This window comes from Vipera berus (assembly GCF_964194415.1).
Source record: "Vipera berus genome assembly, chromosome: 2".
NCBI lineage: Eukaryota > Metazoa > Chordata > Lepidosauria > Squamata > Viperidae > Vipera > Vipera berus.
This window is the reverse complement of record NC_138203.1, coordinates 195912874-195938385: the sequence shown is the minus strand read 5'-3', so window position 1 is coordinate 195938385 and position 25512 is coordinate 195912874. Positions and strand designations below refer to the sequence as shown.

The following is a 25512-nucleotide window of genomic DNA, read 5'->3' as shown; positions in this document are numbered from 1 at the left end:
CACAATGCACTTCAAAGAAAAGATGGAGCCGGTTCCTTCGCAAAGACTTTTGGGATGTTGAGTTTGCGCAGAGCTAATGCAGCGCATGGTACCCGCCAGCTGAACTACAATTTCTCTCTAAACACCAAGCTTTACATACAAGCGCTTGTCGCGTGGTTTTTTTTTTTTTTTTTTACAAACCGCGAGGTCCTGGAATTGAATACTACGTTTCCCATAATGCACCGAGAGGGTGAAACATATCGATACTCGCCAATGGGAGTATCCGAATCTTAGTTTCAGTCTTTCTGATGTTATGTTTCTGTGTGTTTGATGTCATAAGTGAAGCGGGAGGAATGGAAGTGACATAATTTGTATAACTTTTCAGAAGCTGTTGCAAAATTGCAAATGTAATCAGGGCTGATTCTGTTTGCATTCTTTTAATTGTTTTTAAAACCTGCAATACTTTTCTTCATACTGAAAAAAATGCCTTCCAGCCTTAAAATAAATGTAACTAATTATAATTTGGATATTCAAATTGGTTGGATTATGAGCAATATCCTTTAGGACTTGATTCTAAAATGCATGCCAAAGGAATGCATTTTGCTGGAACAAAAATAAGTTGTATGCACTGTAGTCCTGCTCACTGACAAACTATCCTATATTTGTTTCTGAAAGTTTGCTAAGTATGCAACAGTTATGATATCCAAGAAGCTTTTTGGTGCTACTTGATGTTCAATTTGATGTCATAATATTGCAATGTTTCTCAAACATTCCAAGAGATATTTTATTAAACCATCTCTTGTTAAAAGCATATACAAGCTTTCAAAATTGCCTGAGGCAGAGCATATTTTTACTAAATAGCATGTCCTTGTTCACAGGAAAAATAAATAAATTATAGTATTGATGACAAAAATTTAACAGAACATAGGTATTTCTAGAAAAAAGTATAATACAATATTGATGTTTCTTCAGAGTTTTATTTAAAATAATTTTCCTCTAAACCTTGCACTAAAGAAATAGGTAAAGGTAAAGGTTCCCCCGCACATGCGTGCTAGTCGTTTTCGACTCTAGGGGCCAGTGCTCATCTCCGTTTCAAAGCCGAAGAGCCAGCGCTTGTCCGAGGACATCTCCGTGGTCATGTGGCCGGCATGACTAGACGCCAAAGGCGCACGGAACGCTGTTACCTTCCCACCGTAGTGGTCCCTATTTTTCTACTTGCATTTTTTACGTGCTTTCGAACTGCTAGGTTGGCAGAAGCTGGGACGAGTAACAGGCACTCACTCTGTTACGCGGCACTCAGGATTCGACCCGCCAAACTGCCGACCTTCTGATCGACAAGCTCAGCGCTTTTTTGCATTTATACTTATATGCAGTTAAAAATTCAAAATTATTAGGACATAAACCCCATTGAAATCAGTATTTACTATTACATAAGCAATATTACTTTTGCTATGCTGTACTGCACATATATAACAATATGTCCAGGGAATCAAAGGGCTAATAAAGTCACTATTAGACTTATCTTGTGCAATAATGATGCAGCAATAGCATTCAAAATATGACAGGAAGTGCCTTTTTAGTTTCTAAACCCAGACCACCCATCATTGATAGTCAGGCATTTGGGAAATTAAAATAGTTCACACATCCATTTGTCTTATACATTGCAAGTATCAGCACTGAAAATCCTTCAGTGAAAAATTACTTTAGGTCTCTAATAGCTCTGTCTTTAGTTTACTGTTTACTGTAATTACATTCTTTGGATACATTCATAAATTCACTATCTTGCAATGAACTCTAATGACCAATATAAATACTACTTTTGGGTAGACATATCCAAGCCCATAGAATTAATCCTCCCCCAAATTAAAAAGGAATATGCTACATTATAAGGAGCAATACCTAATTTTTAATAATATGAAGATACAAGAGATGACTGGAAATTTTAATATATGCTCCAAGACTGTTCTGGTTAAAGAAGAAATGATATATTCATTTAAAATTCCATTAGATCTATAGCAGACATTTAAATCACAAGGAAACTTTAATGAACCATTAGAAAATTTTGTAGCTTTGTTCTTTAGCTTAATGAAACATTCTTACTGAAAATATGCATTAATATTTTGCAATATAACTTGATTAATGAGCACCTAAAATAAATTTTACTTATATTACAATTTTTGCTCCACCTTATTTTCTATTCTAATTTCAAGATGGCTGCTATTCTGTATCAAGTGATTAGATCTGATTTCTGTCAATTTGGCTATTTTAATGAATGAAAATAAAATTATTATGCATTATTTTGCTTTGAACATTTTGTTAAATAACATTCATAAAAACCTGCACAGTATGGAAAAAAATAATATGATTTATCATTTAAACTTTAACCATAAATATTAGGAATAGAATAAATGGGGAAGGTCAAATGTAGTGACTTTGTATAACATTTCCAGTTCCTGATGTTAATTTCATTATATCCAGGAATTCAAAGTATTTAGATACTGTATTTCTCTTGATTTTATTCCCCTGGAACTCAATTAAATAGATTGGGCTAAGAGTGACTGGCCTAATTAATTGGGTATCCATGGCTGAAAGAGGATTTAAACTCGTTTACCCCATCCTGTTCCAAAACTTTGAACTAATACACCACAATGGCTTTTCTGTGAACGTGTAGCTGTACATGAGGAGTGTGTAACTCATATGTATTTTAATAAATATTTTCACGTTACATGTAACCATTATTACTAGATATTGCTTTCCACACATAGTACGTTTATTGGGGGATTTAGATGATCTAAATTTATGGCATATCAGCTTTCACATTAGTTTTAACCTCATCAGATGCTTGTAGTTATATCCTATGCTAGCAAGTATGAGAATTGGTGGGAGGCGAGATTGTAGCATGTGCAATTGAGCCTCAGTAATTTAGTTTGGCTCTCTCTATATAGTATACACATATACTTAAAAGAGAACCATTCTCGAACTGGATACAAACTCGTGTGGAATCAACACAACGCCGTGCATAAAACGCAGACTTCTGACTCGATGTATGCCCGATTAATATGCAACGTACGTAGGAGTGTGTTCGGCAAAGGCTCGGAAACACACTTTTTACACTACATGATTTCACGAATTCCAACGACCCGCGCTCGACGACCGGCTTCCCCGAATTCTCAGCTCTCTTTACAAAGAATTCAACGCGTGTCGACTCGACCTAACCTGCTGAGGCCTCCCACCGGTGTCCCCCCCCCTCTCCCCCTTGCCACTGTACCGTACTCCCAGCAGCTTTCGGATTGGTTCCCTTCGCTCGGGGGTCCTGTCGCGCGATTGGCTGGCTTTCCTTGAGGCTCCGTCATCCGATTGGCTCCGCTGTGAAACCGGGTGCCCGCCCCTTCTCCGATGCCCAGCAGGTTACGTTGCGCCCTCTCGGTTAGCTAGTTCCTGGTCTGACTTAGGCCCAGGCTCGGCGAAACGGGGGAGGGGCGAGAGTTACTGCTGCTGCTGCTGGCGGCGACTGACTACTTGGCGGGAGAGGGAAGAAAGGGCCGGAGTCCAGCGCGGGGGGATGTTGCCCTAAGTGTAACTGCAGCACCGCCGCGACCCTCCTCGCCATGATCATAGAGAACGTGGACGCGCTCAAGTCCTGGCTGGCCAAGTTATTGGAGCCAATGTGAGTGCGGGCTGGTGCGGGAGAGGCGCCGGGGGACGGCGGGTGGGGTGGTCTTCACTTCCACCCGGGGGCGTGGGGGGGGGGGCGGGAGAGGGAGCGCAGGGTGAGGGAAGTCTTGGGACCTTAAGGCGGAGATTATGGGGCTTGACCGGGGAAGAAGGGTGGGCTGGCTTGGGAAGGGGCCCGCAAAGGATGCGTGAATCTGGAGCGTAGGAGCTGGGGTTAATAAGCCGGAGGCGCGGGAGAAGCCGAAGACACCCCCCCCCCAAGAAGAGAGGGAACAGAGGGAGCGGGGTCCCGCCTGTGGCGTGGAGGGTACCTCTGCCTAGATGCCAGAGAAGACGTTGTAGTAACAGCTACAGAATAAGCTGGGAACCGGGGAGAGAGAGACACGTGAGAATGAAGGGAGTAATGAAGCGCCTGAGTTCGTACGGGGACAAAAAGCGGGGTTCTCTGCTCGCCTACTTGGTTCCCAAAACGTCCCAATCGTGGTATCAGAGCATTGAGGAGAATGAGGGTTTGACAGGGAGCCTCCTGTTGTTGAGAGGCGCTGCCTGGAAGTGAAAAACGTTTAGGAAAGTGGATCCTATACTATTAAAACAGAAATGAATCCATTGCCCATCCTTCGCTCGAACCCGTTCTCTACGTTTGGGTTTGAGTTGAGTAGTAAAAAAAAAGAAAAACCTCTAGAAGAAAAAGCAGCTCGCTAGAATAATGAAATAATTTTTTACCAAGTTCGATATTATTGGTAAACAAACATAATACCAAGAGGTATTGTGATATATTTTTTTATGCAAGTACCTTGTCTATAACTTTGAAAAATTCTGACCCATTGAAGTTTCGAATCCTTAACATTTTATTTTACTCGGTCTATCACTTGACCAAACAAAAAGAGTACCTTATAGCAGTTATTACATCTTTCAGGACATTCATGAAAAGTTTTTTGGATTAGAACTTGTGTCTTGTTTACTGTGTCACTTGTTTTGACAGAGGGAAATATTTTTACTTATTAGCTGTGTTGCACTTTAATTGCATATATGTTTATAACTACATATTATTGCTTGTACTACAAACCACCTAGATTTTTTTGAAACTGACACTTTAAAAATTGAAGTGTACATGTTACATTAAAGAGTACCATGCTACATCACTCTTAAAATGATGAGTAGAAATTCTAGAGAATATACTTAAATTATCTCAATTCCTAAATTTTTGTAATTATTAACTTTTTGACCTTGAATACTTAACTATGTTATCCCAAACTTTACAGCCTATTTTAAGTGGTTTTGATATCTCATGAATTAAGTTCTTAAATTGGAATGCTGATTTGGTCTCCTAAGATAAAAATAAAATGAAGTAGAATAACATTGAATTCTGTTACATGAATGAATGAATGAATCTTTATTGTCAAAGTACAACCATGTATACATTGAGATTGGCTGAGCCCCCCTTCGTGCCTCCCACCACCACAACTCACAGTGGTGGGGGCACGAAGGGAGGCTCAGCCAATCTACATATGCAGTTGGCATTTCTAATTAACCTGTGGAATCTCCTATTGAACTTTTATACCATATAAAATGGTAGGATTACAAATGTGTCCAAATCTCTAAGCACATTTGAAAGGCTATTTAGTGTTTATAATTTAGTGTTGTCTTTTACAGCTGAATACAAAAGTTTAGTTACTCTTGGTCATCATTTACAGTTTAATGAATCCTTAAATGAAGAGAATAAAACCTGCATATGGTTACAGTTAAGCACAGCACCTTGCTGCAAACCTCAGGGCATGTTTGCTATTTGCAAGCAGTTTGTTTACAGATACAAAATAAAAAAACTATATGGAAAGTACAAAGTCTGGACACTCTTTTAGTCAGCATTTTGTAATATTTATTTCAGCAGAAATATATCAATATCTCCTCTGACCATCCAGAAGTTTTTCTGTTGTTGCTTTGGGGGGGGGGTGTTCCCCCACTATTCATTGCAAAAATCTTCTGGGTTAGAAATCCTTGGGTCTATTAGCATGAATGGCAAGCTTGAGATCTTTCTCCACAGGTTTTCAGTAATACTCAACTCTGGGAACTGTACAGACTGTTCCAAATCCTATATTTCTCTCTCCTTTAAGAGCTTCATGATTGATTTGGAAGTATGTTTCAGATTGTTGTACTGCTGAACTATCCAACTTCTTTTCAGCTTCATTTTCTCCACTGGCTGTGGGACATTAGCATGAAGATCAAGACAAATGTCTGCCATAAGTGCCTGGAACTGGACAGATCTACAAAACACAATTCACAGATTGCTGCAAACTACCTGCTGAAAAGTTTAGCTAGCACTGGAGAAGTTATCCACAGCACAACATTTATTGTACAAGAATATACTGCAAGGAATAGTTGATAAAAACTTTTTCTCCAACCTCATCACAAAAGTCATCATCTAAGGTATGCAAAAAGAAACTTGAAAAGGTCTAGCACATTTTGGAACAAAGGGGTTTGGACTGATGAAACAAAAAAATTAACAGCTTGGTTACACACAACATACATTTGAAGAAAAAGAGTAAAGCATTTGAAGAAAAGAATACCTTAGCTGCTATTAACATAAGATGGCTCTATTATGTTTTGGGATTGTGTAGGCAATCAGTGGCAAAGGAAATATTTATACAAGTAAAAGGAATGAATTCAACTTAATATCGAAATATCATAGAAGCTGATGTCCCACAGTCAGTGAAGAACCTGAAGCCAAAGCAGAGAGGTTGTTATTTCAGCAAAACAGTGATCTGGAACATACAAAAAATAAAGGCTCTAGAATAGCCTGAGCAGTCCACAGACTTACTTATTTAAAATCTGGGGAGATCTCAAACATGCAAGGAACCATAAGAATATTGCCTATAAGAGTTCAGTAGCGAAAAGTCGATGAAAAAATATCTAAAAGCAAGAACAGGAAGAATCTTAGTTGACTATAGGAAATATTTGGAAGTTGCTGTTTCTGTCAAAGGAAGTATCTACAGAATACTAAACGGGTGTTCAAATTTCTCATCTGCCATATTCATTTTCTACTTTGGGATTCATTGAAAGATGCACTTCAGTTAAGATTGCCTAAAATTTTCTGTTTAATTGTGCACTTAATATATAGTACCATGCAACTGTAGTCTGTCCTATGTTTTATTATTCAACAATAAGCATCTCGATCAGAGGTCTCCAACCTTTTGGGCACCAGGGACCAGTGCCACGGAGAAATGTTTTTCTGTGGACCAGAGGGAGTGTGGTTTTGAGGATAGACCTTTGCTTGTTTGTGCAGCCCACTTGCTGGCATACTATGGACCAGTTGGGGACCCCTGATCTAGATGAAGATTTTCATACTCATATTTAAAGTTTAATTCATTTTGCTTGCTTAGTTGTGACTACAAAGGTTCCTTCTTTAACATGGCTACGTTGAATCTTGCAGTAAATTATGTAGATTAAATTGATCCCAGTTGGTAGAGTTCACGTAATATATCCAAAGAACTGTAGAGCCATAACAGTATATATCTAGAGATATGCAAAGAAATATGCATCATGAGAAATCTTGGCAAGTCATAGTGGTTCTTCAATGTCTTGCCTCATTCCCTCATACAATAAACATAGTTTATAACCCACAATATCTGAGTTCACATGTGAACTAACCATATCACAGCTTAGTACAATGTGTAAATATCAATATGTAATGCAATATCTGCATTACTTTCAAGACAAGCCATTTTGGATGATCAACTTGATGTACTATTAAGTTTAGAAGAATTGAGTTTACATTATTTCATTAGTTTCAGCAGCAGAAAAGGAATAAACAAAAGACTGATTATGTAAACAAGGATCTATCAACATACAACATTTTAAATCTTCATTTCAAAAATCAACATACATGAATACACAACAAAACTTTGTATAGAAAGACTTGTGTATTACTTCCTATCTTGTAAATTTACAATTCTTTTAAGCCAAAATACTACTGTAATTCAGGATTTTCAAGGCTGCAGTTAGACTACTTCCTGAAGACCTGCAAATACTGACCCTAAGATCTTTTGCATGCAACTTTACCTGTGACTACATTTGCTTCTGACACTTTACATGCCATTGAAGTGGTGTTCAGCATCCTTTTGCTGAACATGCAAAATAGGGCTTTTGTCTACAAGAGATCTTGTCTTTTTCTCCTTATCACTTTCTTTACTTTTCCCCACTATAATTTATAACACTGTAATAAGTCGTAATAACTAATTTATGATTAACACTTTCAAAGTCAAGTATAACTTATCTTTTAGTATTTTAAAAATCAGATCATTTAAACATCACTGGATTGTTGGATGTACTCCCAGCCTATATTTGGGTTATAATAAAAATATACTCCCAAAATTAAGTTATTCTTGGGAGCATATTTTTATTATAACATAAAGATTTCTATATTAATAAAGTTGTGTTTATGGTTTACTTTAAAGAATTTCAGGACATGATATATTTTCGATTGCCTCATGGAAACTATTAGGACATTTTAAGAGTAATATTTTTGTAAGAAATAACCTGAGATAGCCTGGGCAAATGATTCGGGTCATTTTACTGTTTATAGACAGTGTGTATCTGCTTCCTCCTAAGCACTGGATAATATCTACAATAATATTGATAGTTAATTGTGGTGCATGGGTTCAACAAAATAATAATTCAGTTAATGCTCAGTTACTCTTGAAACCAATTTGTAGTAGTGCACCCTGGAAGGAAAGGTATTAGTTTGGATGGAATGACATCTGCACAGAACGACATGACATGCAGAAAAGATATATAATGGAGAGGAAAGTAAATGACAGGAAGTCACCAGATGACTGACTGTAGTGAATGTGGCGGGGGGCGGGGGGGAGGAGCAGAAACAGGAAAAGAATCTGAACAAAAACTTGAGGAAAGAAGAAAATGCATCTCTGAAAAAAAAGCTAGAGTATTTGACAGAAAACTAATGAGGCTGACCAAGGATCAGGCAGAGAAAAAGTAAAAGCATTTTCCCCCAACAAAATAGTGTCTTCTAAAACAGGAACCTTGAGGAAATAACAGTAAAATAATATGCATCCAACTGCTAAGGCTGTAGTAATGGAGAAAACTTCATATGGAGCCTATAATATGGAAAAAGTACAGAGTTGTGAATTTAACATTTTTAAAGGCATTTTTATGGACATAAACATGGCTTTTGCTGTGATCTGGTAACACTAAAGAATTCTATAGTGTGAAGGAAGTGTGGTAAAAGCGGGATATTACATTCTAGCCTGATTTAAATTTTAATTTACCTTTAATAATGATTTATTCGTAGTAACATTGAATTTGTTTCTGTGGAACTCATTAGTACGGAGCATTGCTTGCTATGTGAAATGTTTTGCTTAGCTTATTGTACATTCAGTTTTCTATTTGTATATCAATTACCCATCTAGAAGTTGTACCAGACCTGTCTATGTGAATAAGATGTTACATCTTCAGAAAACTTTATCGTAATACATCATCTTGTGTTAGACTTCTCACACTAAAAGTTAATAAAAGTAATAATAAAAGTATTTTTCCTCAGATGTGATGCTGATCCATCAGCTTTGGCTAACTATGTTGTTGCACTGGTCAAAAAGGACAAGCCAGAGAAAGAACTGAAGGCTTTCTGTGCTGATCAGCTAGATGTATTTCTGCAAAAAGGTACAGTTATCTTTATTAATAATGTATTATGAATTTATATAAGGTTTTTTCATTATAACTGAATTACAAATAATAGACATTATTATGGTAATGGCTTACATATTTTATAACTTTCAAATATTGTTATTAGTACATTGTTGCTTTTCTTTTAAAAATAAAAAGACCTTCACTTGTTGGGCAGCTTAAAACATATTAATAAGGCAAATATATAAATTCCTGTCTCAGGACATCATGGGAAACCTGTTTACAGATCAGGAAGCTACAGATTGGTTCTATGAGTGAGACAAAGCTCTCATTTATTCAACTAACTGCTGGATGTACTTAAGGGCAATAGGAGTGGAAAACAACTGTGCTTTGAAATTGGAGGAAGAAACATCAGTAACCTGCACTGTGCTGATGACACAACTGTGATATCTGAAAATGCAAAGGATCTGCAAGCTCTAGTAACAAAAGTTAAGAAGCACAGTGAAAAAAATGGAACTAAAATTAATTATAAAGAAGACCAAACTAATGACATTAGGTGCAACAACCAGTTTTAGAATTGATAACGATATCAAGGTAATAAGTATATTCTGCTTTTTAGGGTCAACCATCACATGTAAAGGAGAAAATAAAAGAATGTGTCATATTAACACTTTCAAACTTAGTTGTTGGAAAACAAAGAAGTGGAACATCGAACAAATTAACCCAGAGTTCTCACTCAAGGCAGAAATAACAAATTATCCTATTTTGGGGTACATTAGGCAAAATGGAGAAGTTGTAAAGCTGAGAAAGGTGAAAAGCAAAGAGAAGAAGAGGATAACCAACAGCAGGATGGATGGACTCACTCATAGTGAGATGGGTCCTCTGTTGGAAGACTTTAAGGAGGAAATTAAAGACAGATCATCATGGAGAAGATATATGTGATCGCTAACAGCTGGCACCACCTATTTACAGATAATTTATATAAATGATTCATTCTATAAATTATTGGTGCTAAACAGAAATTTGCCCCAGCTGAGCAGTAGCATGTACTCACGCCTTGCTCATCTTAAAAAGCTAATCAGAGTTGTTATTATTACTTAGATGGGAGACTACGAGGAACCCAGGGCTGTAGACTAGACCAAAAAGGGTTTTTTAAAAAACCTCAAAAGATGGCAATGGCAAAAACATTTAAATCTCATTTTGGCAGTTAAAATATTGCAAGTGCTGTAATTTCACTCACAAAATACTGGCTTTGTTCAGATGAAGCAATCCCTTTGCTTCTTATAAGAACAGTTCCTCATCAGGCCAAGGCCCATCGTACTCCAGCATGCGGTAGGCCTAGTCTAAGTTTAGAGAACCTACCAGGACATAATATGTCAGCGTGCATCTACTTCCTATCTGCAGCTCTAACATGGATGAGCAAGGTAGAAAGAAGCAAGCCACTGCATCTCCACTTTCCAAGTTTGGTCCAAACTGAAAACAACCCACCTTACCCATGCTATACAGGAAGGCCAGTATGATTATTAAGACTTGTTATTTCTTCCAGAAAAGGTAATCATCCAGCATAATTTGGGAATTTATAATGAAACTAGATTATGTTAGATATGCTTTTATTTAAAATAAAATTGGTGGCATTTGATTTTATCCGAGCTTGCCCAAATGCAGGGAAGTATTTGTCAACATCCTAAATGCCACAGCTCAAGTCAATGGGAAAAAACCCTAAAATTTCACTACGGCACCCATTAATTCATTTTTTTTCCTCAATAGACTATAAAGTTAGAGCCTTGAAGAAATTATACTGGTTTTAAAATAAAATTTATACCGTCTTTTTCGGCAGACAGAATGATCTCCCAGTGGATTCTTAGTATAGTTTTAAGAATATGAACTGAAAACTGAACAACTATTTTAGGCATAATCAAGAGCAGGGCAAGCATGCAGTATTTAATTTTTCAAATTCAAATGTCATGTCTCAGTCACATCACAATTTATGTTTGAAATAGTGTGGTATAGTAGTGGTGTTTCTATTATTGGAAAAGTAAGTTTAAGGCGCTTTCGTTTATTGGGGTTCAATTGATCTGGAGAAAAAAGACAGCTATAACACAAAACTAGAAAGTTAGGTTCATTAGAAACGTGATTAATTGTCTTGCTTGTTTCCCACAGAAACATCGGGTTTTGTTGACAAACTATTCGAAAGCCTATATACTAAGAATTACTTAGTTCCTAATGAGCCAGTAAAACCTGATCTAAAGACTAATCAAGGAAAAGAAGAAATCAAAGAGGAGGCAATGGTAAGTTTTTCAATATAATTTCCTTGATACTTAGAGCAGTCCTGTGCAAATCCATTCAGAATTCACCCCAATAATGTCCATTGAACATACCCTAAGATAGTTGTGCATAAGTCAAAACACATAACTGAGAAAAAAGACCCAGTGAAATGTAGCAGGATTCAATCCCAGGTAAATAAATATAACAGTACTGCCTTATTCTAGTTTCACTTGATACTTCATATATAGTTTTCCTTTCATTTTTGAAGGAAACCTGATTTACTAATATATCAGGGGTCCCCAGCACCTGAGCCACAGCCACCTCCGGGCCGTGAGCCATTCGGAACCGGGCTGTAGAAGTGATGGCCGCATGTGCATAATCCCTAGTATGCTACCCATTGTTGTTGTTAGCTGCGAAGTCGTGTCCGACCCATCGCGACCCTATGGACAACGTTCCTCCAGGCCTTCCTGTCCTCTATCATCTTCTGGAGTCCATTTAAGCTCACGCCTACTGCTTCAGTGACTCCATCCAGCCACCTCATTCTCTGTCGTCCCCTTCTTCTACTGCCCTCAATCTTTCCCAGCATTAGGCTCTTCTCCAGGGAGTCCTTCCTTCTCATTAGGTGGCCAAAGTATTTGAGTTTTAGCTTCAGGATCTGGCCTTCTAAAGAGCAGTCAGGGTTGATCTGTAGGACTGACCGGTTTGATCGCCTTGCAGTCCAAGGGACTCGCAGGAGTCTTCTCCAGCACCATAGTTCAAAGGCCTCAGTCCTTACCTAGCGGCTAATTATATTACACTATAATTGGAAGACCTATGCTTCTCATGTATACCAGGTTTTAAGTTATATAATTTACAATTAACAGGGATTTTGTTACTTATAATACTGAAAAGAAATGCATGTGAAATAAGTTTCAGAAATTTCTACTGGAATTTGCATAATTTTATTCTATGCTGTATTGCCCTTTCTGATGTTGGAACATGGATAATTAGCTTTCTGCACAAATTATGTAAGTGAGACAGACAATAAGAACTTATGCAACACCAAACTGAATTGGGAAGATTTGTGTTTTATAATACGGTGTGCTAGAATTGTGATACTTATTCTGTACTTAGCTAGGCATGTTCTATGTTTCCTAATAGCTATAGTACTTAGATTTATATACCACATCATAGGCTGAGGCAGTCTTGAGTGTGTCAGGATTGAACTCCTAGGAAAGTTTGTGGCCATGTTGATTATTATTTTTTTCTGAACAATTTTTTTTTTAAATTCCTTTGGAGAAAAATTCAGGAGGTCTCAGAAATAAAAGGGAATTTCCATGTTTGAAGAATTCTATAAGGAGCCATTGTAATGATGTGTTGAGGCACTTAATATATTATTTATAATTGAAGATACTCTGAAGATATTCAACCATTTGCTTTCATTTTAATTTGGCTCCTTCCAGATATTTATCAGGGATACCTAAAAGGTTTCTTGCAGGGACTGTCCTATGCATGAAACAGACAATATTAGTTGGTCCATATTGGATCAAAATACCTGTGTTTTTTCTGAACATGGATGGACCTTGAATACATAAGTTCCAGTGTGAAAACAATGAAAAAGTAAAACCAGCAACTAGGAAAAAAAGGGGTAGAAAGATAGGGAAGGCATTAACTGAACGAAAGCCATTTGAAGGCAGTGGCCTAGTTGAATAAGAAAACAGCAGCGATGAAGGAAGAAACTAGGAAGGTCAAAGAAACATGTGGCAGGGTAAGACCAGTTAGGTATGCCATGCTTGAATTTAAATTTGATGATAGGGAATGTAAGGCAGGCAGGCTGGCACACAGCATGGAGAAGGAAAGTGAGACATGGGACACCACCCTATGTGAAATGTTTTGCTTAGCTTAATATAAGTTTGTACATTAAATTTTCTATTTGTTTATCAGTTACCCATCTAGAAGTTGTACCAGACTCATATCTTTAGATTTTTCTTGGATAAAACCGAGAACATAGTCGTCATTTGGCTGAATCAAGACTTTGGCTAGAACAATCTACTCGACCTCTGAGCCACTGTATGCTTGTTTTCATGCAACAAATTAAAAAAGGTTTTACAGTTCATGCATACCCCTACATTGTCGAAAGATAAAGTCAAAGATAAAATGGATGATTCAAGAATTATAGCTAAAAGATCATTAAATCTTTGGGGAAAATGCACTAATTCATAAGGACAAAAAGCTAATCTGATATCAAATAGTTTTCAGTGCTGCATTAAATGTGATTTTATATTTGTTTTTCATACAGCATTTTATATTTTATTCTAGATGCTAACTACTGTGTTAAAGAACGTTATTCCCATTTCAGAGGTTGGTATGGAATAATGCAAAACTTATTTTCATTGTGCTTCAATCGCTTCATAGCCTATATTTTGTTTATTTAATTGCAAGGTCAGAGGCTGCCATTTTAAATATTGTACTTTCCTGTCACAGTGGATATTTTATTTAGGAGTAAATGTAATTGGGAAATATAACGTGTTATGTTAAGATTAATGTTGTATTAACTCAGACTGTATTACATTTGAAAACTCTGCTATATTTAGATAAGGTCAAGTGAGAGATGATATCTATGTATCACATACTCCTCTCATATGCACGCAGTGATTTTTCTGTCTCTTAAATTCTGTTCTTTATAATAATTATAATTATTAAATTATAACTTCACTTGAATTTAAAAAAAAAATTCTGACTTCCTGGGGATAATATAGAGACAAATTGTCGTGGAGAATATCTAAGTGGTTGCTAAAAGTTGTCACCAATTTGATAGCGCGTAATCAAATAATGTTTGATTTAAGAAAATATTATACAGTAGCTAAAATCTTGCCTGCTACATATTTTGTGCAGACCATCCCTGTTAAGAGTTCAGAAAGTGTAGTTCTAGTTATGAAGATTTACACTCCAAAATCAATTTCCATTGAAAATCTGAAGCACACTATTTATGACTGAGTCTTAGAAGGGATCTTATAAATTAATAAATTACCTGCTTTCACAATGAGTAATTATTAATTTAAAACTCTAGTGTGGGGGTTGAAATTTTCTAAAGTTCACTACACTATGAATAGAAACGGTGCAAAAGCATGGGGCTGTCTTAAGGTATTTACTTCACTACATGTTGGTTTGTGCTAAAAACATTTGAAAGGAACACAGTAGTGAAAGGATGAATGAAATACAAGTATCTGTTGAAATTGTCACTTCGGATATCAACATTACCTAAATGAACATGACGATAAAGTGATAAAAAGCATTTGAAAGGGTGTTTTACATAGCTCTAAGCTTGTCTTTGGTTCAAAAATAAGATGTAAAGATGCATGCAAAAGTTTAATCAAATAGTATGTCTTAATAAAACTCTAAGTGAACCAGTCTAGATACAGTGTCTACATAGTGCAAAGTTCAACATAGAAGAGATGGAACAGATTCACTGAATGCCCCACAAGCTGAAAGTGTAATAGATCCATTACTGTACTTAATGTTTGGCAAGATGTTTTTGTTTATTTGTTATTTTATACCTTTGAGTCAGTTTTGAGTCCTAATGACTACAGCACGGGTGTCAAACTCGATCGTGTCACATGATGTATCGCAATGTATTTTTGCCTTGGCGGAGCCGGGGTGGGCATGGCGTGCAAGTGATGCATCCGGCCCCTGGGCCGCCAGTATGACACCCCTGGACTACAGTATGCAGAGAGGAGCCCACACTGGGTTTTGGCAATATTTTTCAAAAGTGATTTGCTGTTGTCTTCTGCCAGTGATTGAAAAAAATGGCATTGCCTAATATAGGACTAGTATTCACTGTTTCCTCGTACCTTGCCCAGTGTCTTTAGCCACTACATCAAACACTTTCAATTTGTGGGATGGCCTCACGAGACCAATGGTTCGTTGAGGTGCTTCCAAGAAAAAGGCAGCACGCAGGGATGCAATCAGATGAAGTTTTATTTAAAGATAGAGTAAAAAGAAAGAGTTCCCTGGCATGGAGGCATCCATGCCTGGATTGAGCTCTTGGATCATTCCCAGAGGGAGCTTGAACAAGAAAGCAACAAGAGAGAGCAGCCCCTGAGCAGAGGTTTTTATGGGGGTCCCCAGCCCCTCCCTTACCAATGAGAGTGAGGGGGCTGGAGGGCCATTAACTCTCTCCAATGGGGCTGCAGGGGCCGGAGACCCCTGACTCATCAGATGGGAGCAAAGATGTTTTTCTTTTGCATTTCTGTTTTACTTACCGGTATTTTAAAAATTTCTTGAAATGCTTCATTCTTCCATTTCCACCCCTTCCCCCAATCGTAGATTACCAAACTGTTCAGTTTTTATTTCAGCAAGCAGTTTGCAATGTTTTGGGGTTCTGATTTTCAGATTGAATCAGTTTGGTAGCAGGTCTAGGAGAGATTTTTTTTTATCTTCCAGGACTTTCATTTTTTATCAGTCTCACTATTAAAATCAATGTCTGAAAGTTAAAAGTTTCATAGGTGGGAACTGTTTTCATTTTACTTTGCTTGGAAGAGCCCATGGTTCTTGAAAGTAGACAAGAAAACCATCACAGTCTAAAAGGCTACATGGGTCAAAATATTTGTTAACCAGGCTATCGTAGATTCTTTTTTGAGTGCTGTTCAGTGGATCTGATGTGTTTGTTAAAATAAAGCGGTGTTGTCTTAAGGGCCAGCACTGAAATAAGTAAAAAGTGAAAATATAAATTTAAATCTATCTATTTGATCGTAAATTTGTATTTCAAAATTTTAATGGCTGATGCACTTGTTATATAAACTAGCAACAGCTTATTCCCATGAGGACAATTGGGTTCACTGTAACTTTATTCTTTGAAATTCCAGGTCAGAAATTGAGCAGATTTGGGCTTGCCATTATTTTCATGGAGAACTCTAGTGTCATGAATCCTTAGTTCCACTTTTTGCCCTTGTAGTTTTCATACTTGAAGCAGTAACCCAAGAAAGAAAGAAAAATGACTTTTTTGTGCAGAGAGCACATTGTGAATTAAGGTTTCATTGGACCTGTTCCGGGTAGTTGCAGCCCTTGCTTATTCCATATGTCAGGCAAGACAAATTCCAGACACTTGCTGGATGAATAAGGCAAGGATGGTGCACATTTCTCTTCAACCACCCCTGCTTGCTCCTCCTAGTAAATCCAGCCCCAGTCCCATCCTGAAGCTTTCTCTGTTGCCATACTCCTTCTCTTTGCTGCTGCTTTTATCAGATCTGGATTTCAGGTACACTGGGATACCTACTCCTTCCCCCCAATCTTCCCTTCCCCCCCCCCCCGTGCCACTTATTTTTCCTTGCAGACATTTTGCTTCTCATCCAAGAACTGAAGAAGCTTCTTGGATGAGAAGCGAAACGTCTTCAAGGGGGGAAAAAGAAAGTCCCGTTGCCTTTTGAAAAAGCATCTTTGGGCTAGCATCTGTTGTTTATTGTTAGGTCAATCTGTGTTATCTTGTTTTGTGTCTCCCATATCATTGGGGTTTACTTAATAATTTTCATCTTTGTTGTTAGACATTTCAAGAATCTTTTGAAGAAGAGCGAGAGAACAAAAAGAAGAAATACACTAGCCCGCAGAAGAATCGTTCAGATTCTAATGAACAAAGGTTTGTGTTTATTCATAATTGAAAGTATATATCATCATCTTTATTTTCAGATGGTCTTGCTATACACTCTGATTAAGTAAAATATTATTCATTTGCAGTATTGATCAGCTCCAGTCACTGATTCAAATGGTGTGTAGCAAGAATATTTTTTTCATCTGTGCTGATACATTTGATTGACATTAAATATTACAATCTTTACCAGCACAAGAAACTTTCAAAGAGTCGTTTGTGTTCAGAACAGTGCATCTACCAGGCATACTGGACTTCTAGTCACTCTAGTAGTTAAAATTGATTACATCTGCTATCTCTTTTTTATTATTTTCTTTCTCTAAGCTAAGATTTCAACACATATTTTTGTAAAAAAAATGTTATTGCTACAGCTTATCTAACTATTACATTTTAATGCTATGAACATTTTAGGTTACTCGAAAATCCTATTCTTAATTTTTTGTTTTGGATTTTTAAATAGAACCAGAGAAAGAAAAAGAGATGATGGCAAATGGAGAGACTACGATAGATACTATGATAGGAATGACTTATATAGAGACAAATATGACTGGCGAAGGGGAAGAAGTAAGAGTCGTAGTAAAAGCAGAGGGCTAAGTCGAAGTCGGAGCCGTAGTAGAGGTAAAAGCAAAGACCAAGATACAAACAAAGACAGGGATGCTGGCAGAAATATTGGTGAGTTGCTATATTGAAAACAAATTAAAAACATGCTCTTAATAGATGTATGTGTGTGTTTATCTCTCTCTCTGTGTGTGTGTGTGTGTGTGTGTGTGTGTGTGTATCCATCTCCTAATTCTGATAATTAGGATATTTAATTAGAAATAGTTTAAAAAATAGCTGCTGTCAGTCCTCGACCTCTTGCAAGTGCGCCATGATGCAAAGCTAATTCTCAGCTTGAGCCCTGCCTGGCTGGGCATTTCCCAAAAGTAGTTTTTGTATTGTTCCGTAAAATGCCTTAATCCAGGAAATTATTAAATTTGTTCTAAGGTATATTCTAATAGACCGGTGTTTTCTGTTATTCTTTGCCTACCGCTTGATGTTGCTGTTCTCAATTATACCTCTGCTGAAAGAAGTGGATGTGTGTTACTTATTTTTAAGTAATCTCTACTCCTATAAATTACACTTACGTTAAATGCTAAAGTGGTATTTTAGAAAAAAAATAATTAAAATCATTTTTGTAAGGTCACAGTTTTCTGACAAAAATGGCAAACTCTGCAGTGTACCTAATCATACAGTTTTCCTACTGTCAAAAGTATGATTTTAGCACTATTTGAAGATTTTACTTGAACAATAATAGATTGCTATACTATAATGTTAATTTTTATGCAGAATCATGATGTCTCCAAAGAGCTGTGGAAGAGAGGGTAAAATTCATCTAAACTTAACTGTGAATTTTCAAACAGATCACAGAGAACGAGCCAAATTCAAGTGTGAAAGAAGTGACCTGGAGAGTTCATACAATCCTGTGTCTTTGTCTTCCATAAATTCAGCTGAACAGTATTCCACTGGAGCCCAGTGTATTCCTCCTACTGCTGTTACTGTGATTGCACCTGCTCACCATCCTGAAAACACCACAGAAAGCTGGTCAAATTACTATGGCAATCATTCCGCACCTAATTCATTTGGCAGGAATATTCCACCGAAAAGGCGGTGTCGAGATTATGATGGTAACGGAGGCTTCTGCTTGTTCTTCTTTCAGCTTTGCATAGCATTGTCAAAACATGATATAAATGAAACTAGCATTGTATAGGTCACAGGTCTGCAACCCGCGGCTCCGGAGCCGCATGCGGCTCTTTCAGCCGTCTCCTGCTGCTCCCGGTCTTCTGCCATGTGCAGTCCAAAAAAAAAAAAGGTGGGACTAAAGGAGTTCAACCAATCAATTCAAATATGCAGGGTAGCTGCATATCTCGCCTTGGCTCCACTCTTCAGTCAAACCCTGTTCTGCGCATGCGCGCATGTACGCACATGCGCACACATATTTTTTTTGCGGCTCCCAGTTTTTCCTTTTGTGAGGGAACTGGTTCCGAGTGGCTCTTTCACTGTTTCAGGTTGCTGACCCCTGGTATAGATCATATGTACATCTCTATGATTAATTTCGTTGTACTTCAGTGACATGGTTTTCATATTTGATTGAATAAGAAATGCCTGTTTCAAGTTTGAGAATTGTAAACAAGATGCCCTCAATGGGCCTAAATCCATGCTACCATTTTTTTTCTGGCTGTCACGTGTCTCTGTGTGGGCCTAAACTACACGGCCACTCAAAAGGAGAGTATAAAATGGGATAATAACTACCATTTCTCATTTTTCTGAGATTTATTTGGAAAAGACCAATAGGGATAAATAAAAAGTGTCCCATTTTGCTGATTCTCTACGCAGTGCTTACAGTCTGTACTCATAAATATGCTCTATCTTTTGATTAATATTCATGTCAAATAATATTAATCAATTTAAATATTATTGAAAAAGACATAAAGTAGGCTAAAAACCCTTTTTTCAGAAGATTACTGTTTGATTTTGTCTCCCTAATAGCTTCTTTATTTATTCTAGAACAGGCATGTCAAAGGATGTCGCATGATGTTGCGTGACGTATCGTGACTTTTTCCCCATTGTCGGCAATGGGGTGGGCACAGTTTCAGTGTGACGCATCTGGCCCGCAGGCCGGCAGTTTGACTTGCCTGTTCTAGAACAATGGTTCCTTTATAGCACGGGTGTCAAACCCGATTGCATCGCAGGACGTATCGGGACTTTTTTTTTTCTTTTGCAGAGCCGGGGTGGGCGTGGCTTGGGGGGGCCTCATCCGGCCCACGGGCCGCCTGTTTGACATCCCTGCTTCATAGAGAAAAATATTCAAAAGGATTGCAGTTTTATCAAGGTGATTTAAGACCAATGCTTATTTTCATGTGAAATCGACCATGCAATGTCATTGTCCATTGCAGTACATAACAGATACTTTCATTAGTATAAAAAGTTTTTAGCAGAACTTTATTTTTTTGTATAATGAATGGGTACTACACAATATAATGAAGTATTAGTTATCAGTATAATGGATAATGATTTTATGTGATTTTTTTTCTTAATAGAACGAGGATTTTGTGTACTTGGTGATCTTTGTCAGTTTGATCATGGAAATGACCCACTGGTTGTAGATGAAGTATCTCTGCCCAGCATGATTCCTTTCCCACCACCACCTCCAGGACTTCCTCCACCTGGAATGCTGATGCCCCCAACCCAAGGCCCAACCCACAACATGAGAATGCCAGGCCCACAGTTACATCCTCGACCACCACCACTTGTTAGAATCCCCATACCAAGTAAGATTTATTTTTTTTGTAAAATAGTCTGTTATGTATAATAGTAACAATGCCAAATGGAAACAATGGAACATAGTACAGGTAGACCTCAACTTACAACCACCATTGGGACCAGAATTTGCATTGTTAAGCAGAGCGGTTTTTAAGTGAGTCGTGCCCAATTTTATGACCTTTTTTGCCATAGTTGTAAAATGAATCATGCAGTTAAGTGAATCACATGGTTGTTAAGCACACGCGGCTTCCCCGATTGGCTTTGCTTGTCGGAAGCTGGCTGGGAAGGTTACAGATGACAAACATATGAGCACGGGATGCTGCAACACTTGTAATGTATGTCAGTTACAAAGCACGTGATGATCATGTGACCATAAGAATGCTGCAATGGTCATGGGTACTGGTTGTAAAAAATTTCCTGTGCCCTTGTAATTTAATAGTGTCATAAAACAAATGGTTGTATATTGAGGACTACCTGTACATTAAAGAACCCCAAAGACTATCTGTCTATATGTGTGTGTATATGTGTGTGTGTTTGTGTGTACGCGCGCACATGTGCGCACAGATACCCATATGTAAAGTTGTGGCCAAAAAATAAATGTTCTCTCTTATTGATATAGAAGTAGTACTCCTACAGATGATACACAAATAAAAGTGCATTGTTGAAGTCTAAGACAAGAGCTTGGAGCTTGATGGATATTTCATATTTATCAAAATCCTGGCTACATTTTGGGTCAAGGCTGCCGCAGAATAATTTCTAAGACACCAAGTGCATTGTCTGTTCTTAGTAATCAATGGGAAGCTGCCTAATACTGCTAAAGCAATTACAAAATTTAAAGCATAGTCTCTGAACATTTGAGAATTAAGTTTAAAAAACTGAGACTCGGGTGATGTTCTAATCCATTACTAAGGACAAAAGAGTGTGTAGATAATATCTGCAAAGGGAAAGAATTCTGCAAGTGACTACCTTTGGAAATGGTTTGGTTACTAGAACCATAGTCTGAGCTATCTGGATTGTAGGAGGTTATTAGGTTTCCCATTCACTGCAGATACTGTTAAACTGTCTTTTTGGCCACTCACTAAGAGCACGTTTGTACTGATTTTCTTTGAGTTGTGTTAGGTAGCTAGTTTGGTGCAATATTTGATTTACCGTATTTTACGGAAAAAATGAGTTAATTCCTATACTCTTACTGCAAATGCCTTACTATATTCATGAAGGAACATCTTGTATAAACATTGTTTAAGTGGCCTGACTACCATTTCTGTTTTATTCCAGGACCTCCTTCATCTCAATCCAGTTTAATTAATAGCCGTGACCCGCCAGGAACAACTACAGTGCCCAGCCTTGCTCCAATGGGGGCAAGGCTACCTCCTCCGCTACCACAAAGCCTACTGTATTCAGTATCAGAACGTAAGCAAATATTATTTTCTGCATCTCACAGAATATATCCCATGTTTACTAACTGCAGATGGGAAATAATTGTCTCCCATTTTTCTACTGAGGGCCGTGTTTTGCATGACAAAATATAATTTACACCTGATGAAATGAACTGTAGTTCTTAACTACATGGCATAGGTTACTTGAAGGACTGTCATCCTCTTCCATCTGTGTAATTGATTCAGTCCTGCAAGGTTGACCCATCCCAGTTGCTTCACTCAAAGAATGTCATCTCTCAAGACCCTGGAAGCAAGAAAAATTAGAAGGTGCAGGAAAGGGGGGGGAAACTTGATTCTTTTTTGGTCTTGTGTGCCTGATGCATCAATCTCCATCTATTCTAGATGGATGCCCTCCTGTAGGCATCTTACATAGATCTCAACCAGGGATGTTGATGCAAAAAGTTAAGGGAATAAGTTGCATTACAACTCAGAACGTATCCCGAGTCTTAAACATTTTACTGAAGTAGTTTTTACATGATGAATGTGTTTGGTTTTTATTGATGTGCTTTCATGTCTTAATAGAAAACAACAGTTTCACCTTATAGTTGATTGTTAACTGATTTCAGAATGACATTACATAGAAGGCGGGATATAATTTTATAAATTAAAATTTGTTTTTTTAAATAAGGAAATTTCTTGTTTTTCTCTCTCTTCTTAGATACATATGAACCAGATGGCTATAATCCAGAAGCCCCTAGTATTACTAGCACTGGTAGATCTCAATATCGACAGTTCTTTTCAAGGACTCCAATGCAGCGTCCAAATCTTATTGGCCTAACATCTGGTGAAATGGACACAAATCCAAGAGGTGTGATCTCTTATATGAAAACATTGAGGTTTTGGAATATTGTGACAAATTGTAGAGAGGCTGAGAAAGTAAAGAGAAGGACAATTATTCACAAGCAACTAACACATAGGAGAGGATTTCATTAGTAATTTAGCTTATAAATAGTAGCTCAATCCAGACTGAAATGTCTGGGAGGGAAGGATTAAAATATTTAGTCTATATTAATGAACTCAATAAATGAGGACTAGAGGTTCTATCACAGTTCCCAAAGGTTTTTTTATTATTATTTTATTCCTAATTCTTGCATTAAAACATTTTATTGAAGTTTGTGATTCTTGTTTCCTGGATTATGCCAAACATTCTAAGAAAACATTATAAACTTGTAGTTATTTCAGAAATATGTTGGTACCAATGAATGGACCTAATAAGTGGTGTGCAGTGCAGACTGTTTTTTCTCTTTAACCTTGTCTTTAATGCTGTTTGTACATTCTACAAGATATAACATATTTATTCAATTCATATATTTATATGAATTTATTCAATTGGAAGTTCCTAAATATATAAATTAGAATGTGTTTGTTGGCTGAAATCCACTCTCTAGAGTTTGGTGGAGTAATTCAAAAGAAACAAGGATGTGAAATAAATTATTGAAAAGCACCCAAAGATGAAGGAAGAGCAGGGATTGATTGATTGATTGACTGACTGACTGACTGATAGATTAGATATTTGAGGCCACCTGACTCTCAGGTTCTGAGCAGCTCACATCTCTAAAAGTAGAAAATGATAAAATGAAAGAAAAACAACATGTAGAAAAAGACATACAAACTACATCTCTTGTGGTCATAAATGTCTACGTAGACTTATTGCCAAATGCATAAGCTGATCAGGAAAAAAATTGCTGGTAAGATCAGGAAAATAAACTCAAAAAGAAAAAGAATCGACCAATTTGTCAAACTTTGTTTTAGTAAATTAAATGAACAAGCAATATTTACTTGCAGAGGCATTCTCTGTAAATTTTATATGCAGCGTCTCTTGGAATTGTTAGGCAATTTTCCATTGTTGAATTTTCACTTGAATTAAATTTCAGAGAGGGAGAACAGTATCTACAGCAGGAAGATTTCCAATTTTGCCCATTTTTTAAAAGAAAAATCTTGTGGAGGGTCTAAACAGTTTCAGTACTATATTAGCATTATTTGTGTTAATTCCTACAGAAAACATGTATGGCAATAGTGATGTGCTTCAGGTATATTGATCTTTTCTTCTAGCTGCTAATATAATCATACAGACCGAGCCTCCAATTGGAATTGCAAGTAACAGCAGTAATGTATCCAGGGTGGTGCTTGAGCCAGACAACAGGAAGAGAATTTCAAACACTATAGAAGGGCCAGCTCCAAAGAAACCATGGATTGGAAAGTAAGGACATGTGTTGCTAATTAATTACATAATTGAATCAAAATCAGACATATTACATTAAAGAACTATGGGACCTGAAAATCAGGAATTGTTATGAACATTTTAGCTTAATTAAATTAATGTTTAAACCAGGGTACATTGGGTTATAAATTGCTGTCTATTTCATTTTTATCCCATCTTTTATTATTTTTATAAATAACAAAAAGGTGGCAAATGTGTAATATTCCTTCTTTCTCCTATTTGCCCCATAACAGCCCCCACCATGAGGGGTCTTGTGGCCGAGTTCCGCCAGCTGCCTTTCATGCCTACGGCAGGACTAGAACTCACTGTCTCTTGGTTTCCGGGCCAGCACCTTCACCATTACACTACATTGGCTCTTATGGTTTTAAATATAGCATAACAAACTGCTATGTGATGGGCAGCTTTATAAATCATTCAAATAAATAAAAACATTTTAAAATAAGAGGGTTTTTTAGTGAGTGTGCCAAGTAGGGGTATATGGATAGTTCAGCCATATTCTGCTAGATGTAGACTCTGAGCATGGCAAATCCTCTGCCTGCAGTTTTATCACCAGCATATTAGAATTGCTCCGCGAATGGCTTTTGGCATTGTTGTAATTTTTATATTAAGAGGCTTTAAAAATAAAAGATTGCTCTATTGCATGAATTAATTTTTTAAAAGAACACGTGAAGCCATATTTTCTTTCTTTTTCTTCAGACAAACTAATAACCAAAATAAGCCAGGGTTCCTGAAGAAGAGCCAGTATACTAATACTAAATTGGAAGTTCGTAAAATACCACCAGAACTGAACAATATTACTCAGTTGAATGAACATTTCAGCAAATTTGGGACAATTGTCAACATTCAGGTAAAATGAAACATTTCCTTATGTACATTTGTATACAATAAGAGCTGGTGAGTTTAAAATTACACGGTGTGCTCTCCATTTCTCAAACACCGGGGGAAAGACTTTGATCAGTGATGAGCAGTTATACTTCTTCTATATTATGCAGTGAAATGGGCAATCTTACGTTAAGAATGGATGAGTACTTTTTTCTGTAATATGTTCTATGGTGGGATAATTAAATTAATTTCCAGCTTAGATATGAAAAATTACTTTGTTAGTGTCTAGAGCAGTTATGCTAAGGGTGTTAGCTTTATTATTGTAACTGCCAACATGATGTTCTGAGGTAAAAAACTGCATTCTTCACTTAATATTACTTAAGTGCTGCAAAAATTATGAGTAGCACATTCTTAATATGCCACCTTATGGCATTATATATAAATGGCATCAATGTAGAATCCCTGTCCTTCCGTGTGGAGGAAAATGTGGGCAGCCAGTGCTTAAATACTGTTGCAAGGAATTTTGTAAAAGTATCTTACCAGAAATGATAGCTCTG

At 37.2% G+C, this 25512-nt stretch overlaps 1 protein-coding gene across 4 annotated transcripts in view; it reads left to right on the top strand.

Moving 5' to 3' along the window:
* Positions 1-3432: 3432 nt before the first annotated feature.
* The window catches only part of LOC308661995 (RNA-binding protein 27-like), a 42912-nt gene continuing 20832 nt past the window's right edge, over positions 3433-25512 (top strand). The window contains exons 1-13 of one of the 4 annotated variants that reach the window (XM_081317333.1): positions 3433-3646; positions 9209-9327; positions 11452-11579; positions 13855-13896; positions 17076-17167; positions 17637-17848; positions 18664-18840; positions 19938-20045; positions 20254-20484; positions 21752-21886; positions 22571-22720; positions 23965-24112; positions 24830-24980. In XM_081317333.1, coding sequence (XP_081173459.1) covers positions 3588-3646; positions 9209-9327; positions 11452-11579; positions 13855-13896; positions 17076-17167; positions 17637-17848; positions 18664-18840; positions 19938-20045; positions 20254-20484; positions 21752-21886; positions 22571-22720; positions 23965-24112; positions 24830-24980 — 1752 coding nt within the window. In that variant the 5' untranslated portion in view covers positions 3433-3587. Of the gene's footprint in view, positions 3647-9208; positions 9328-11451; positions 11580-13854; positions 13897-17075; positions 17168-17636; positions 17849-18576; positions 18841-19937; positions 20046-20253; positions 20485-21751; positions 21887-22570; positions 22721-23964; positions 24113-24829; positions 24981-25512 lie in introns of all 4 variants that reach the window. The other 3 variants (XM_081317332.1, XM_081317335.1, XM_081317334.1) reach the window with 3 other exon arrangements.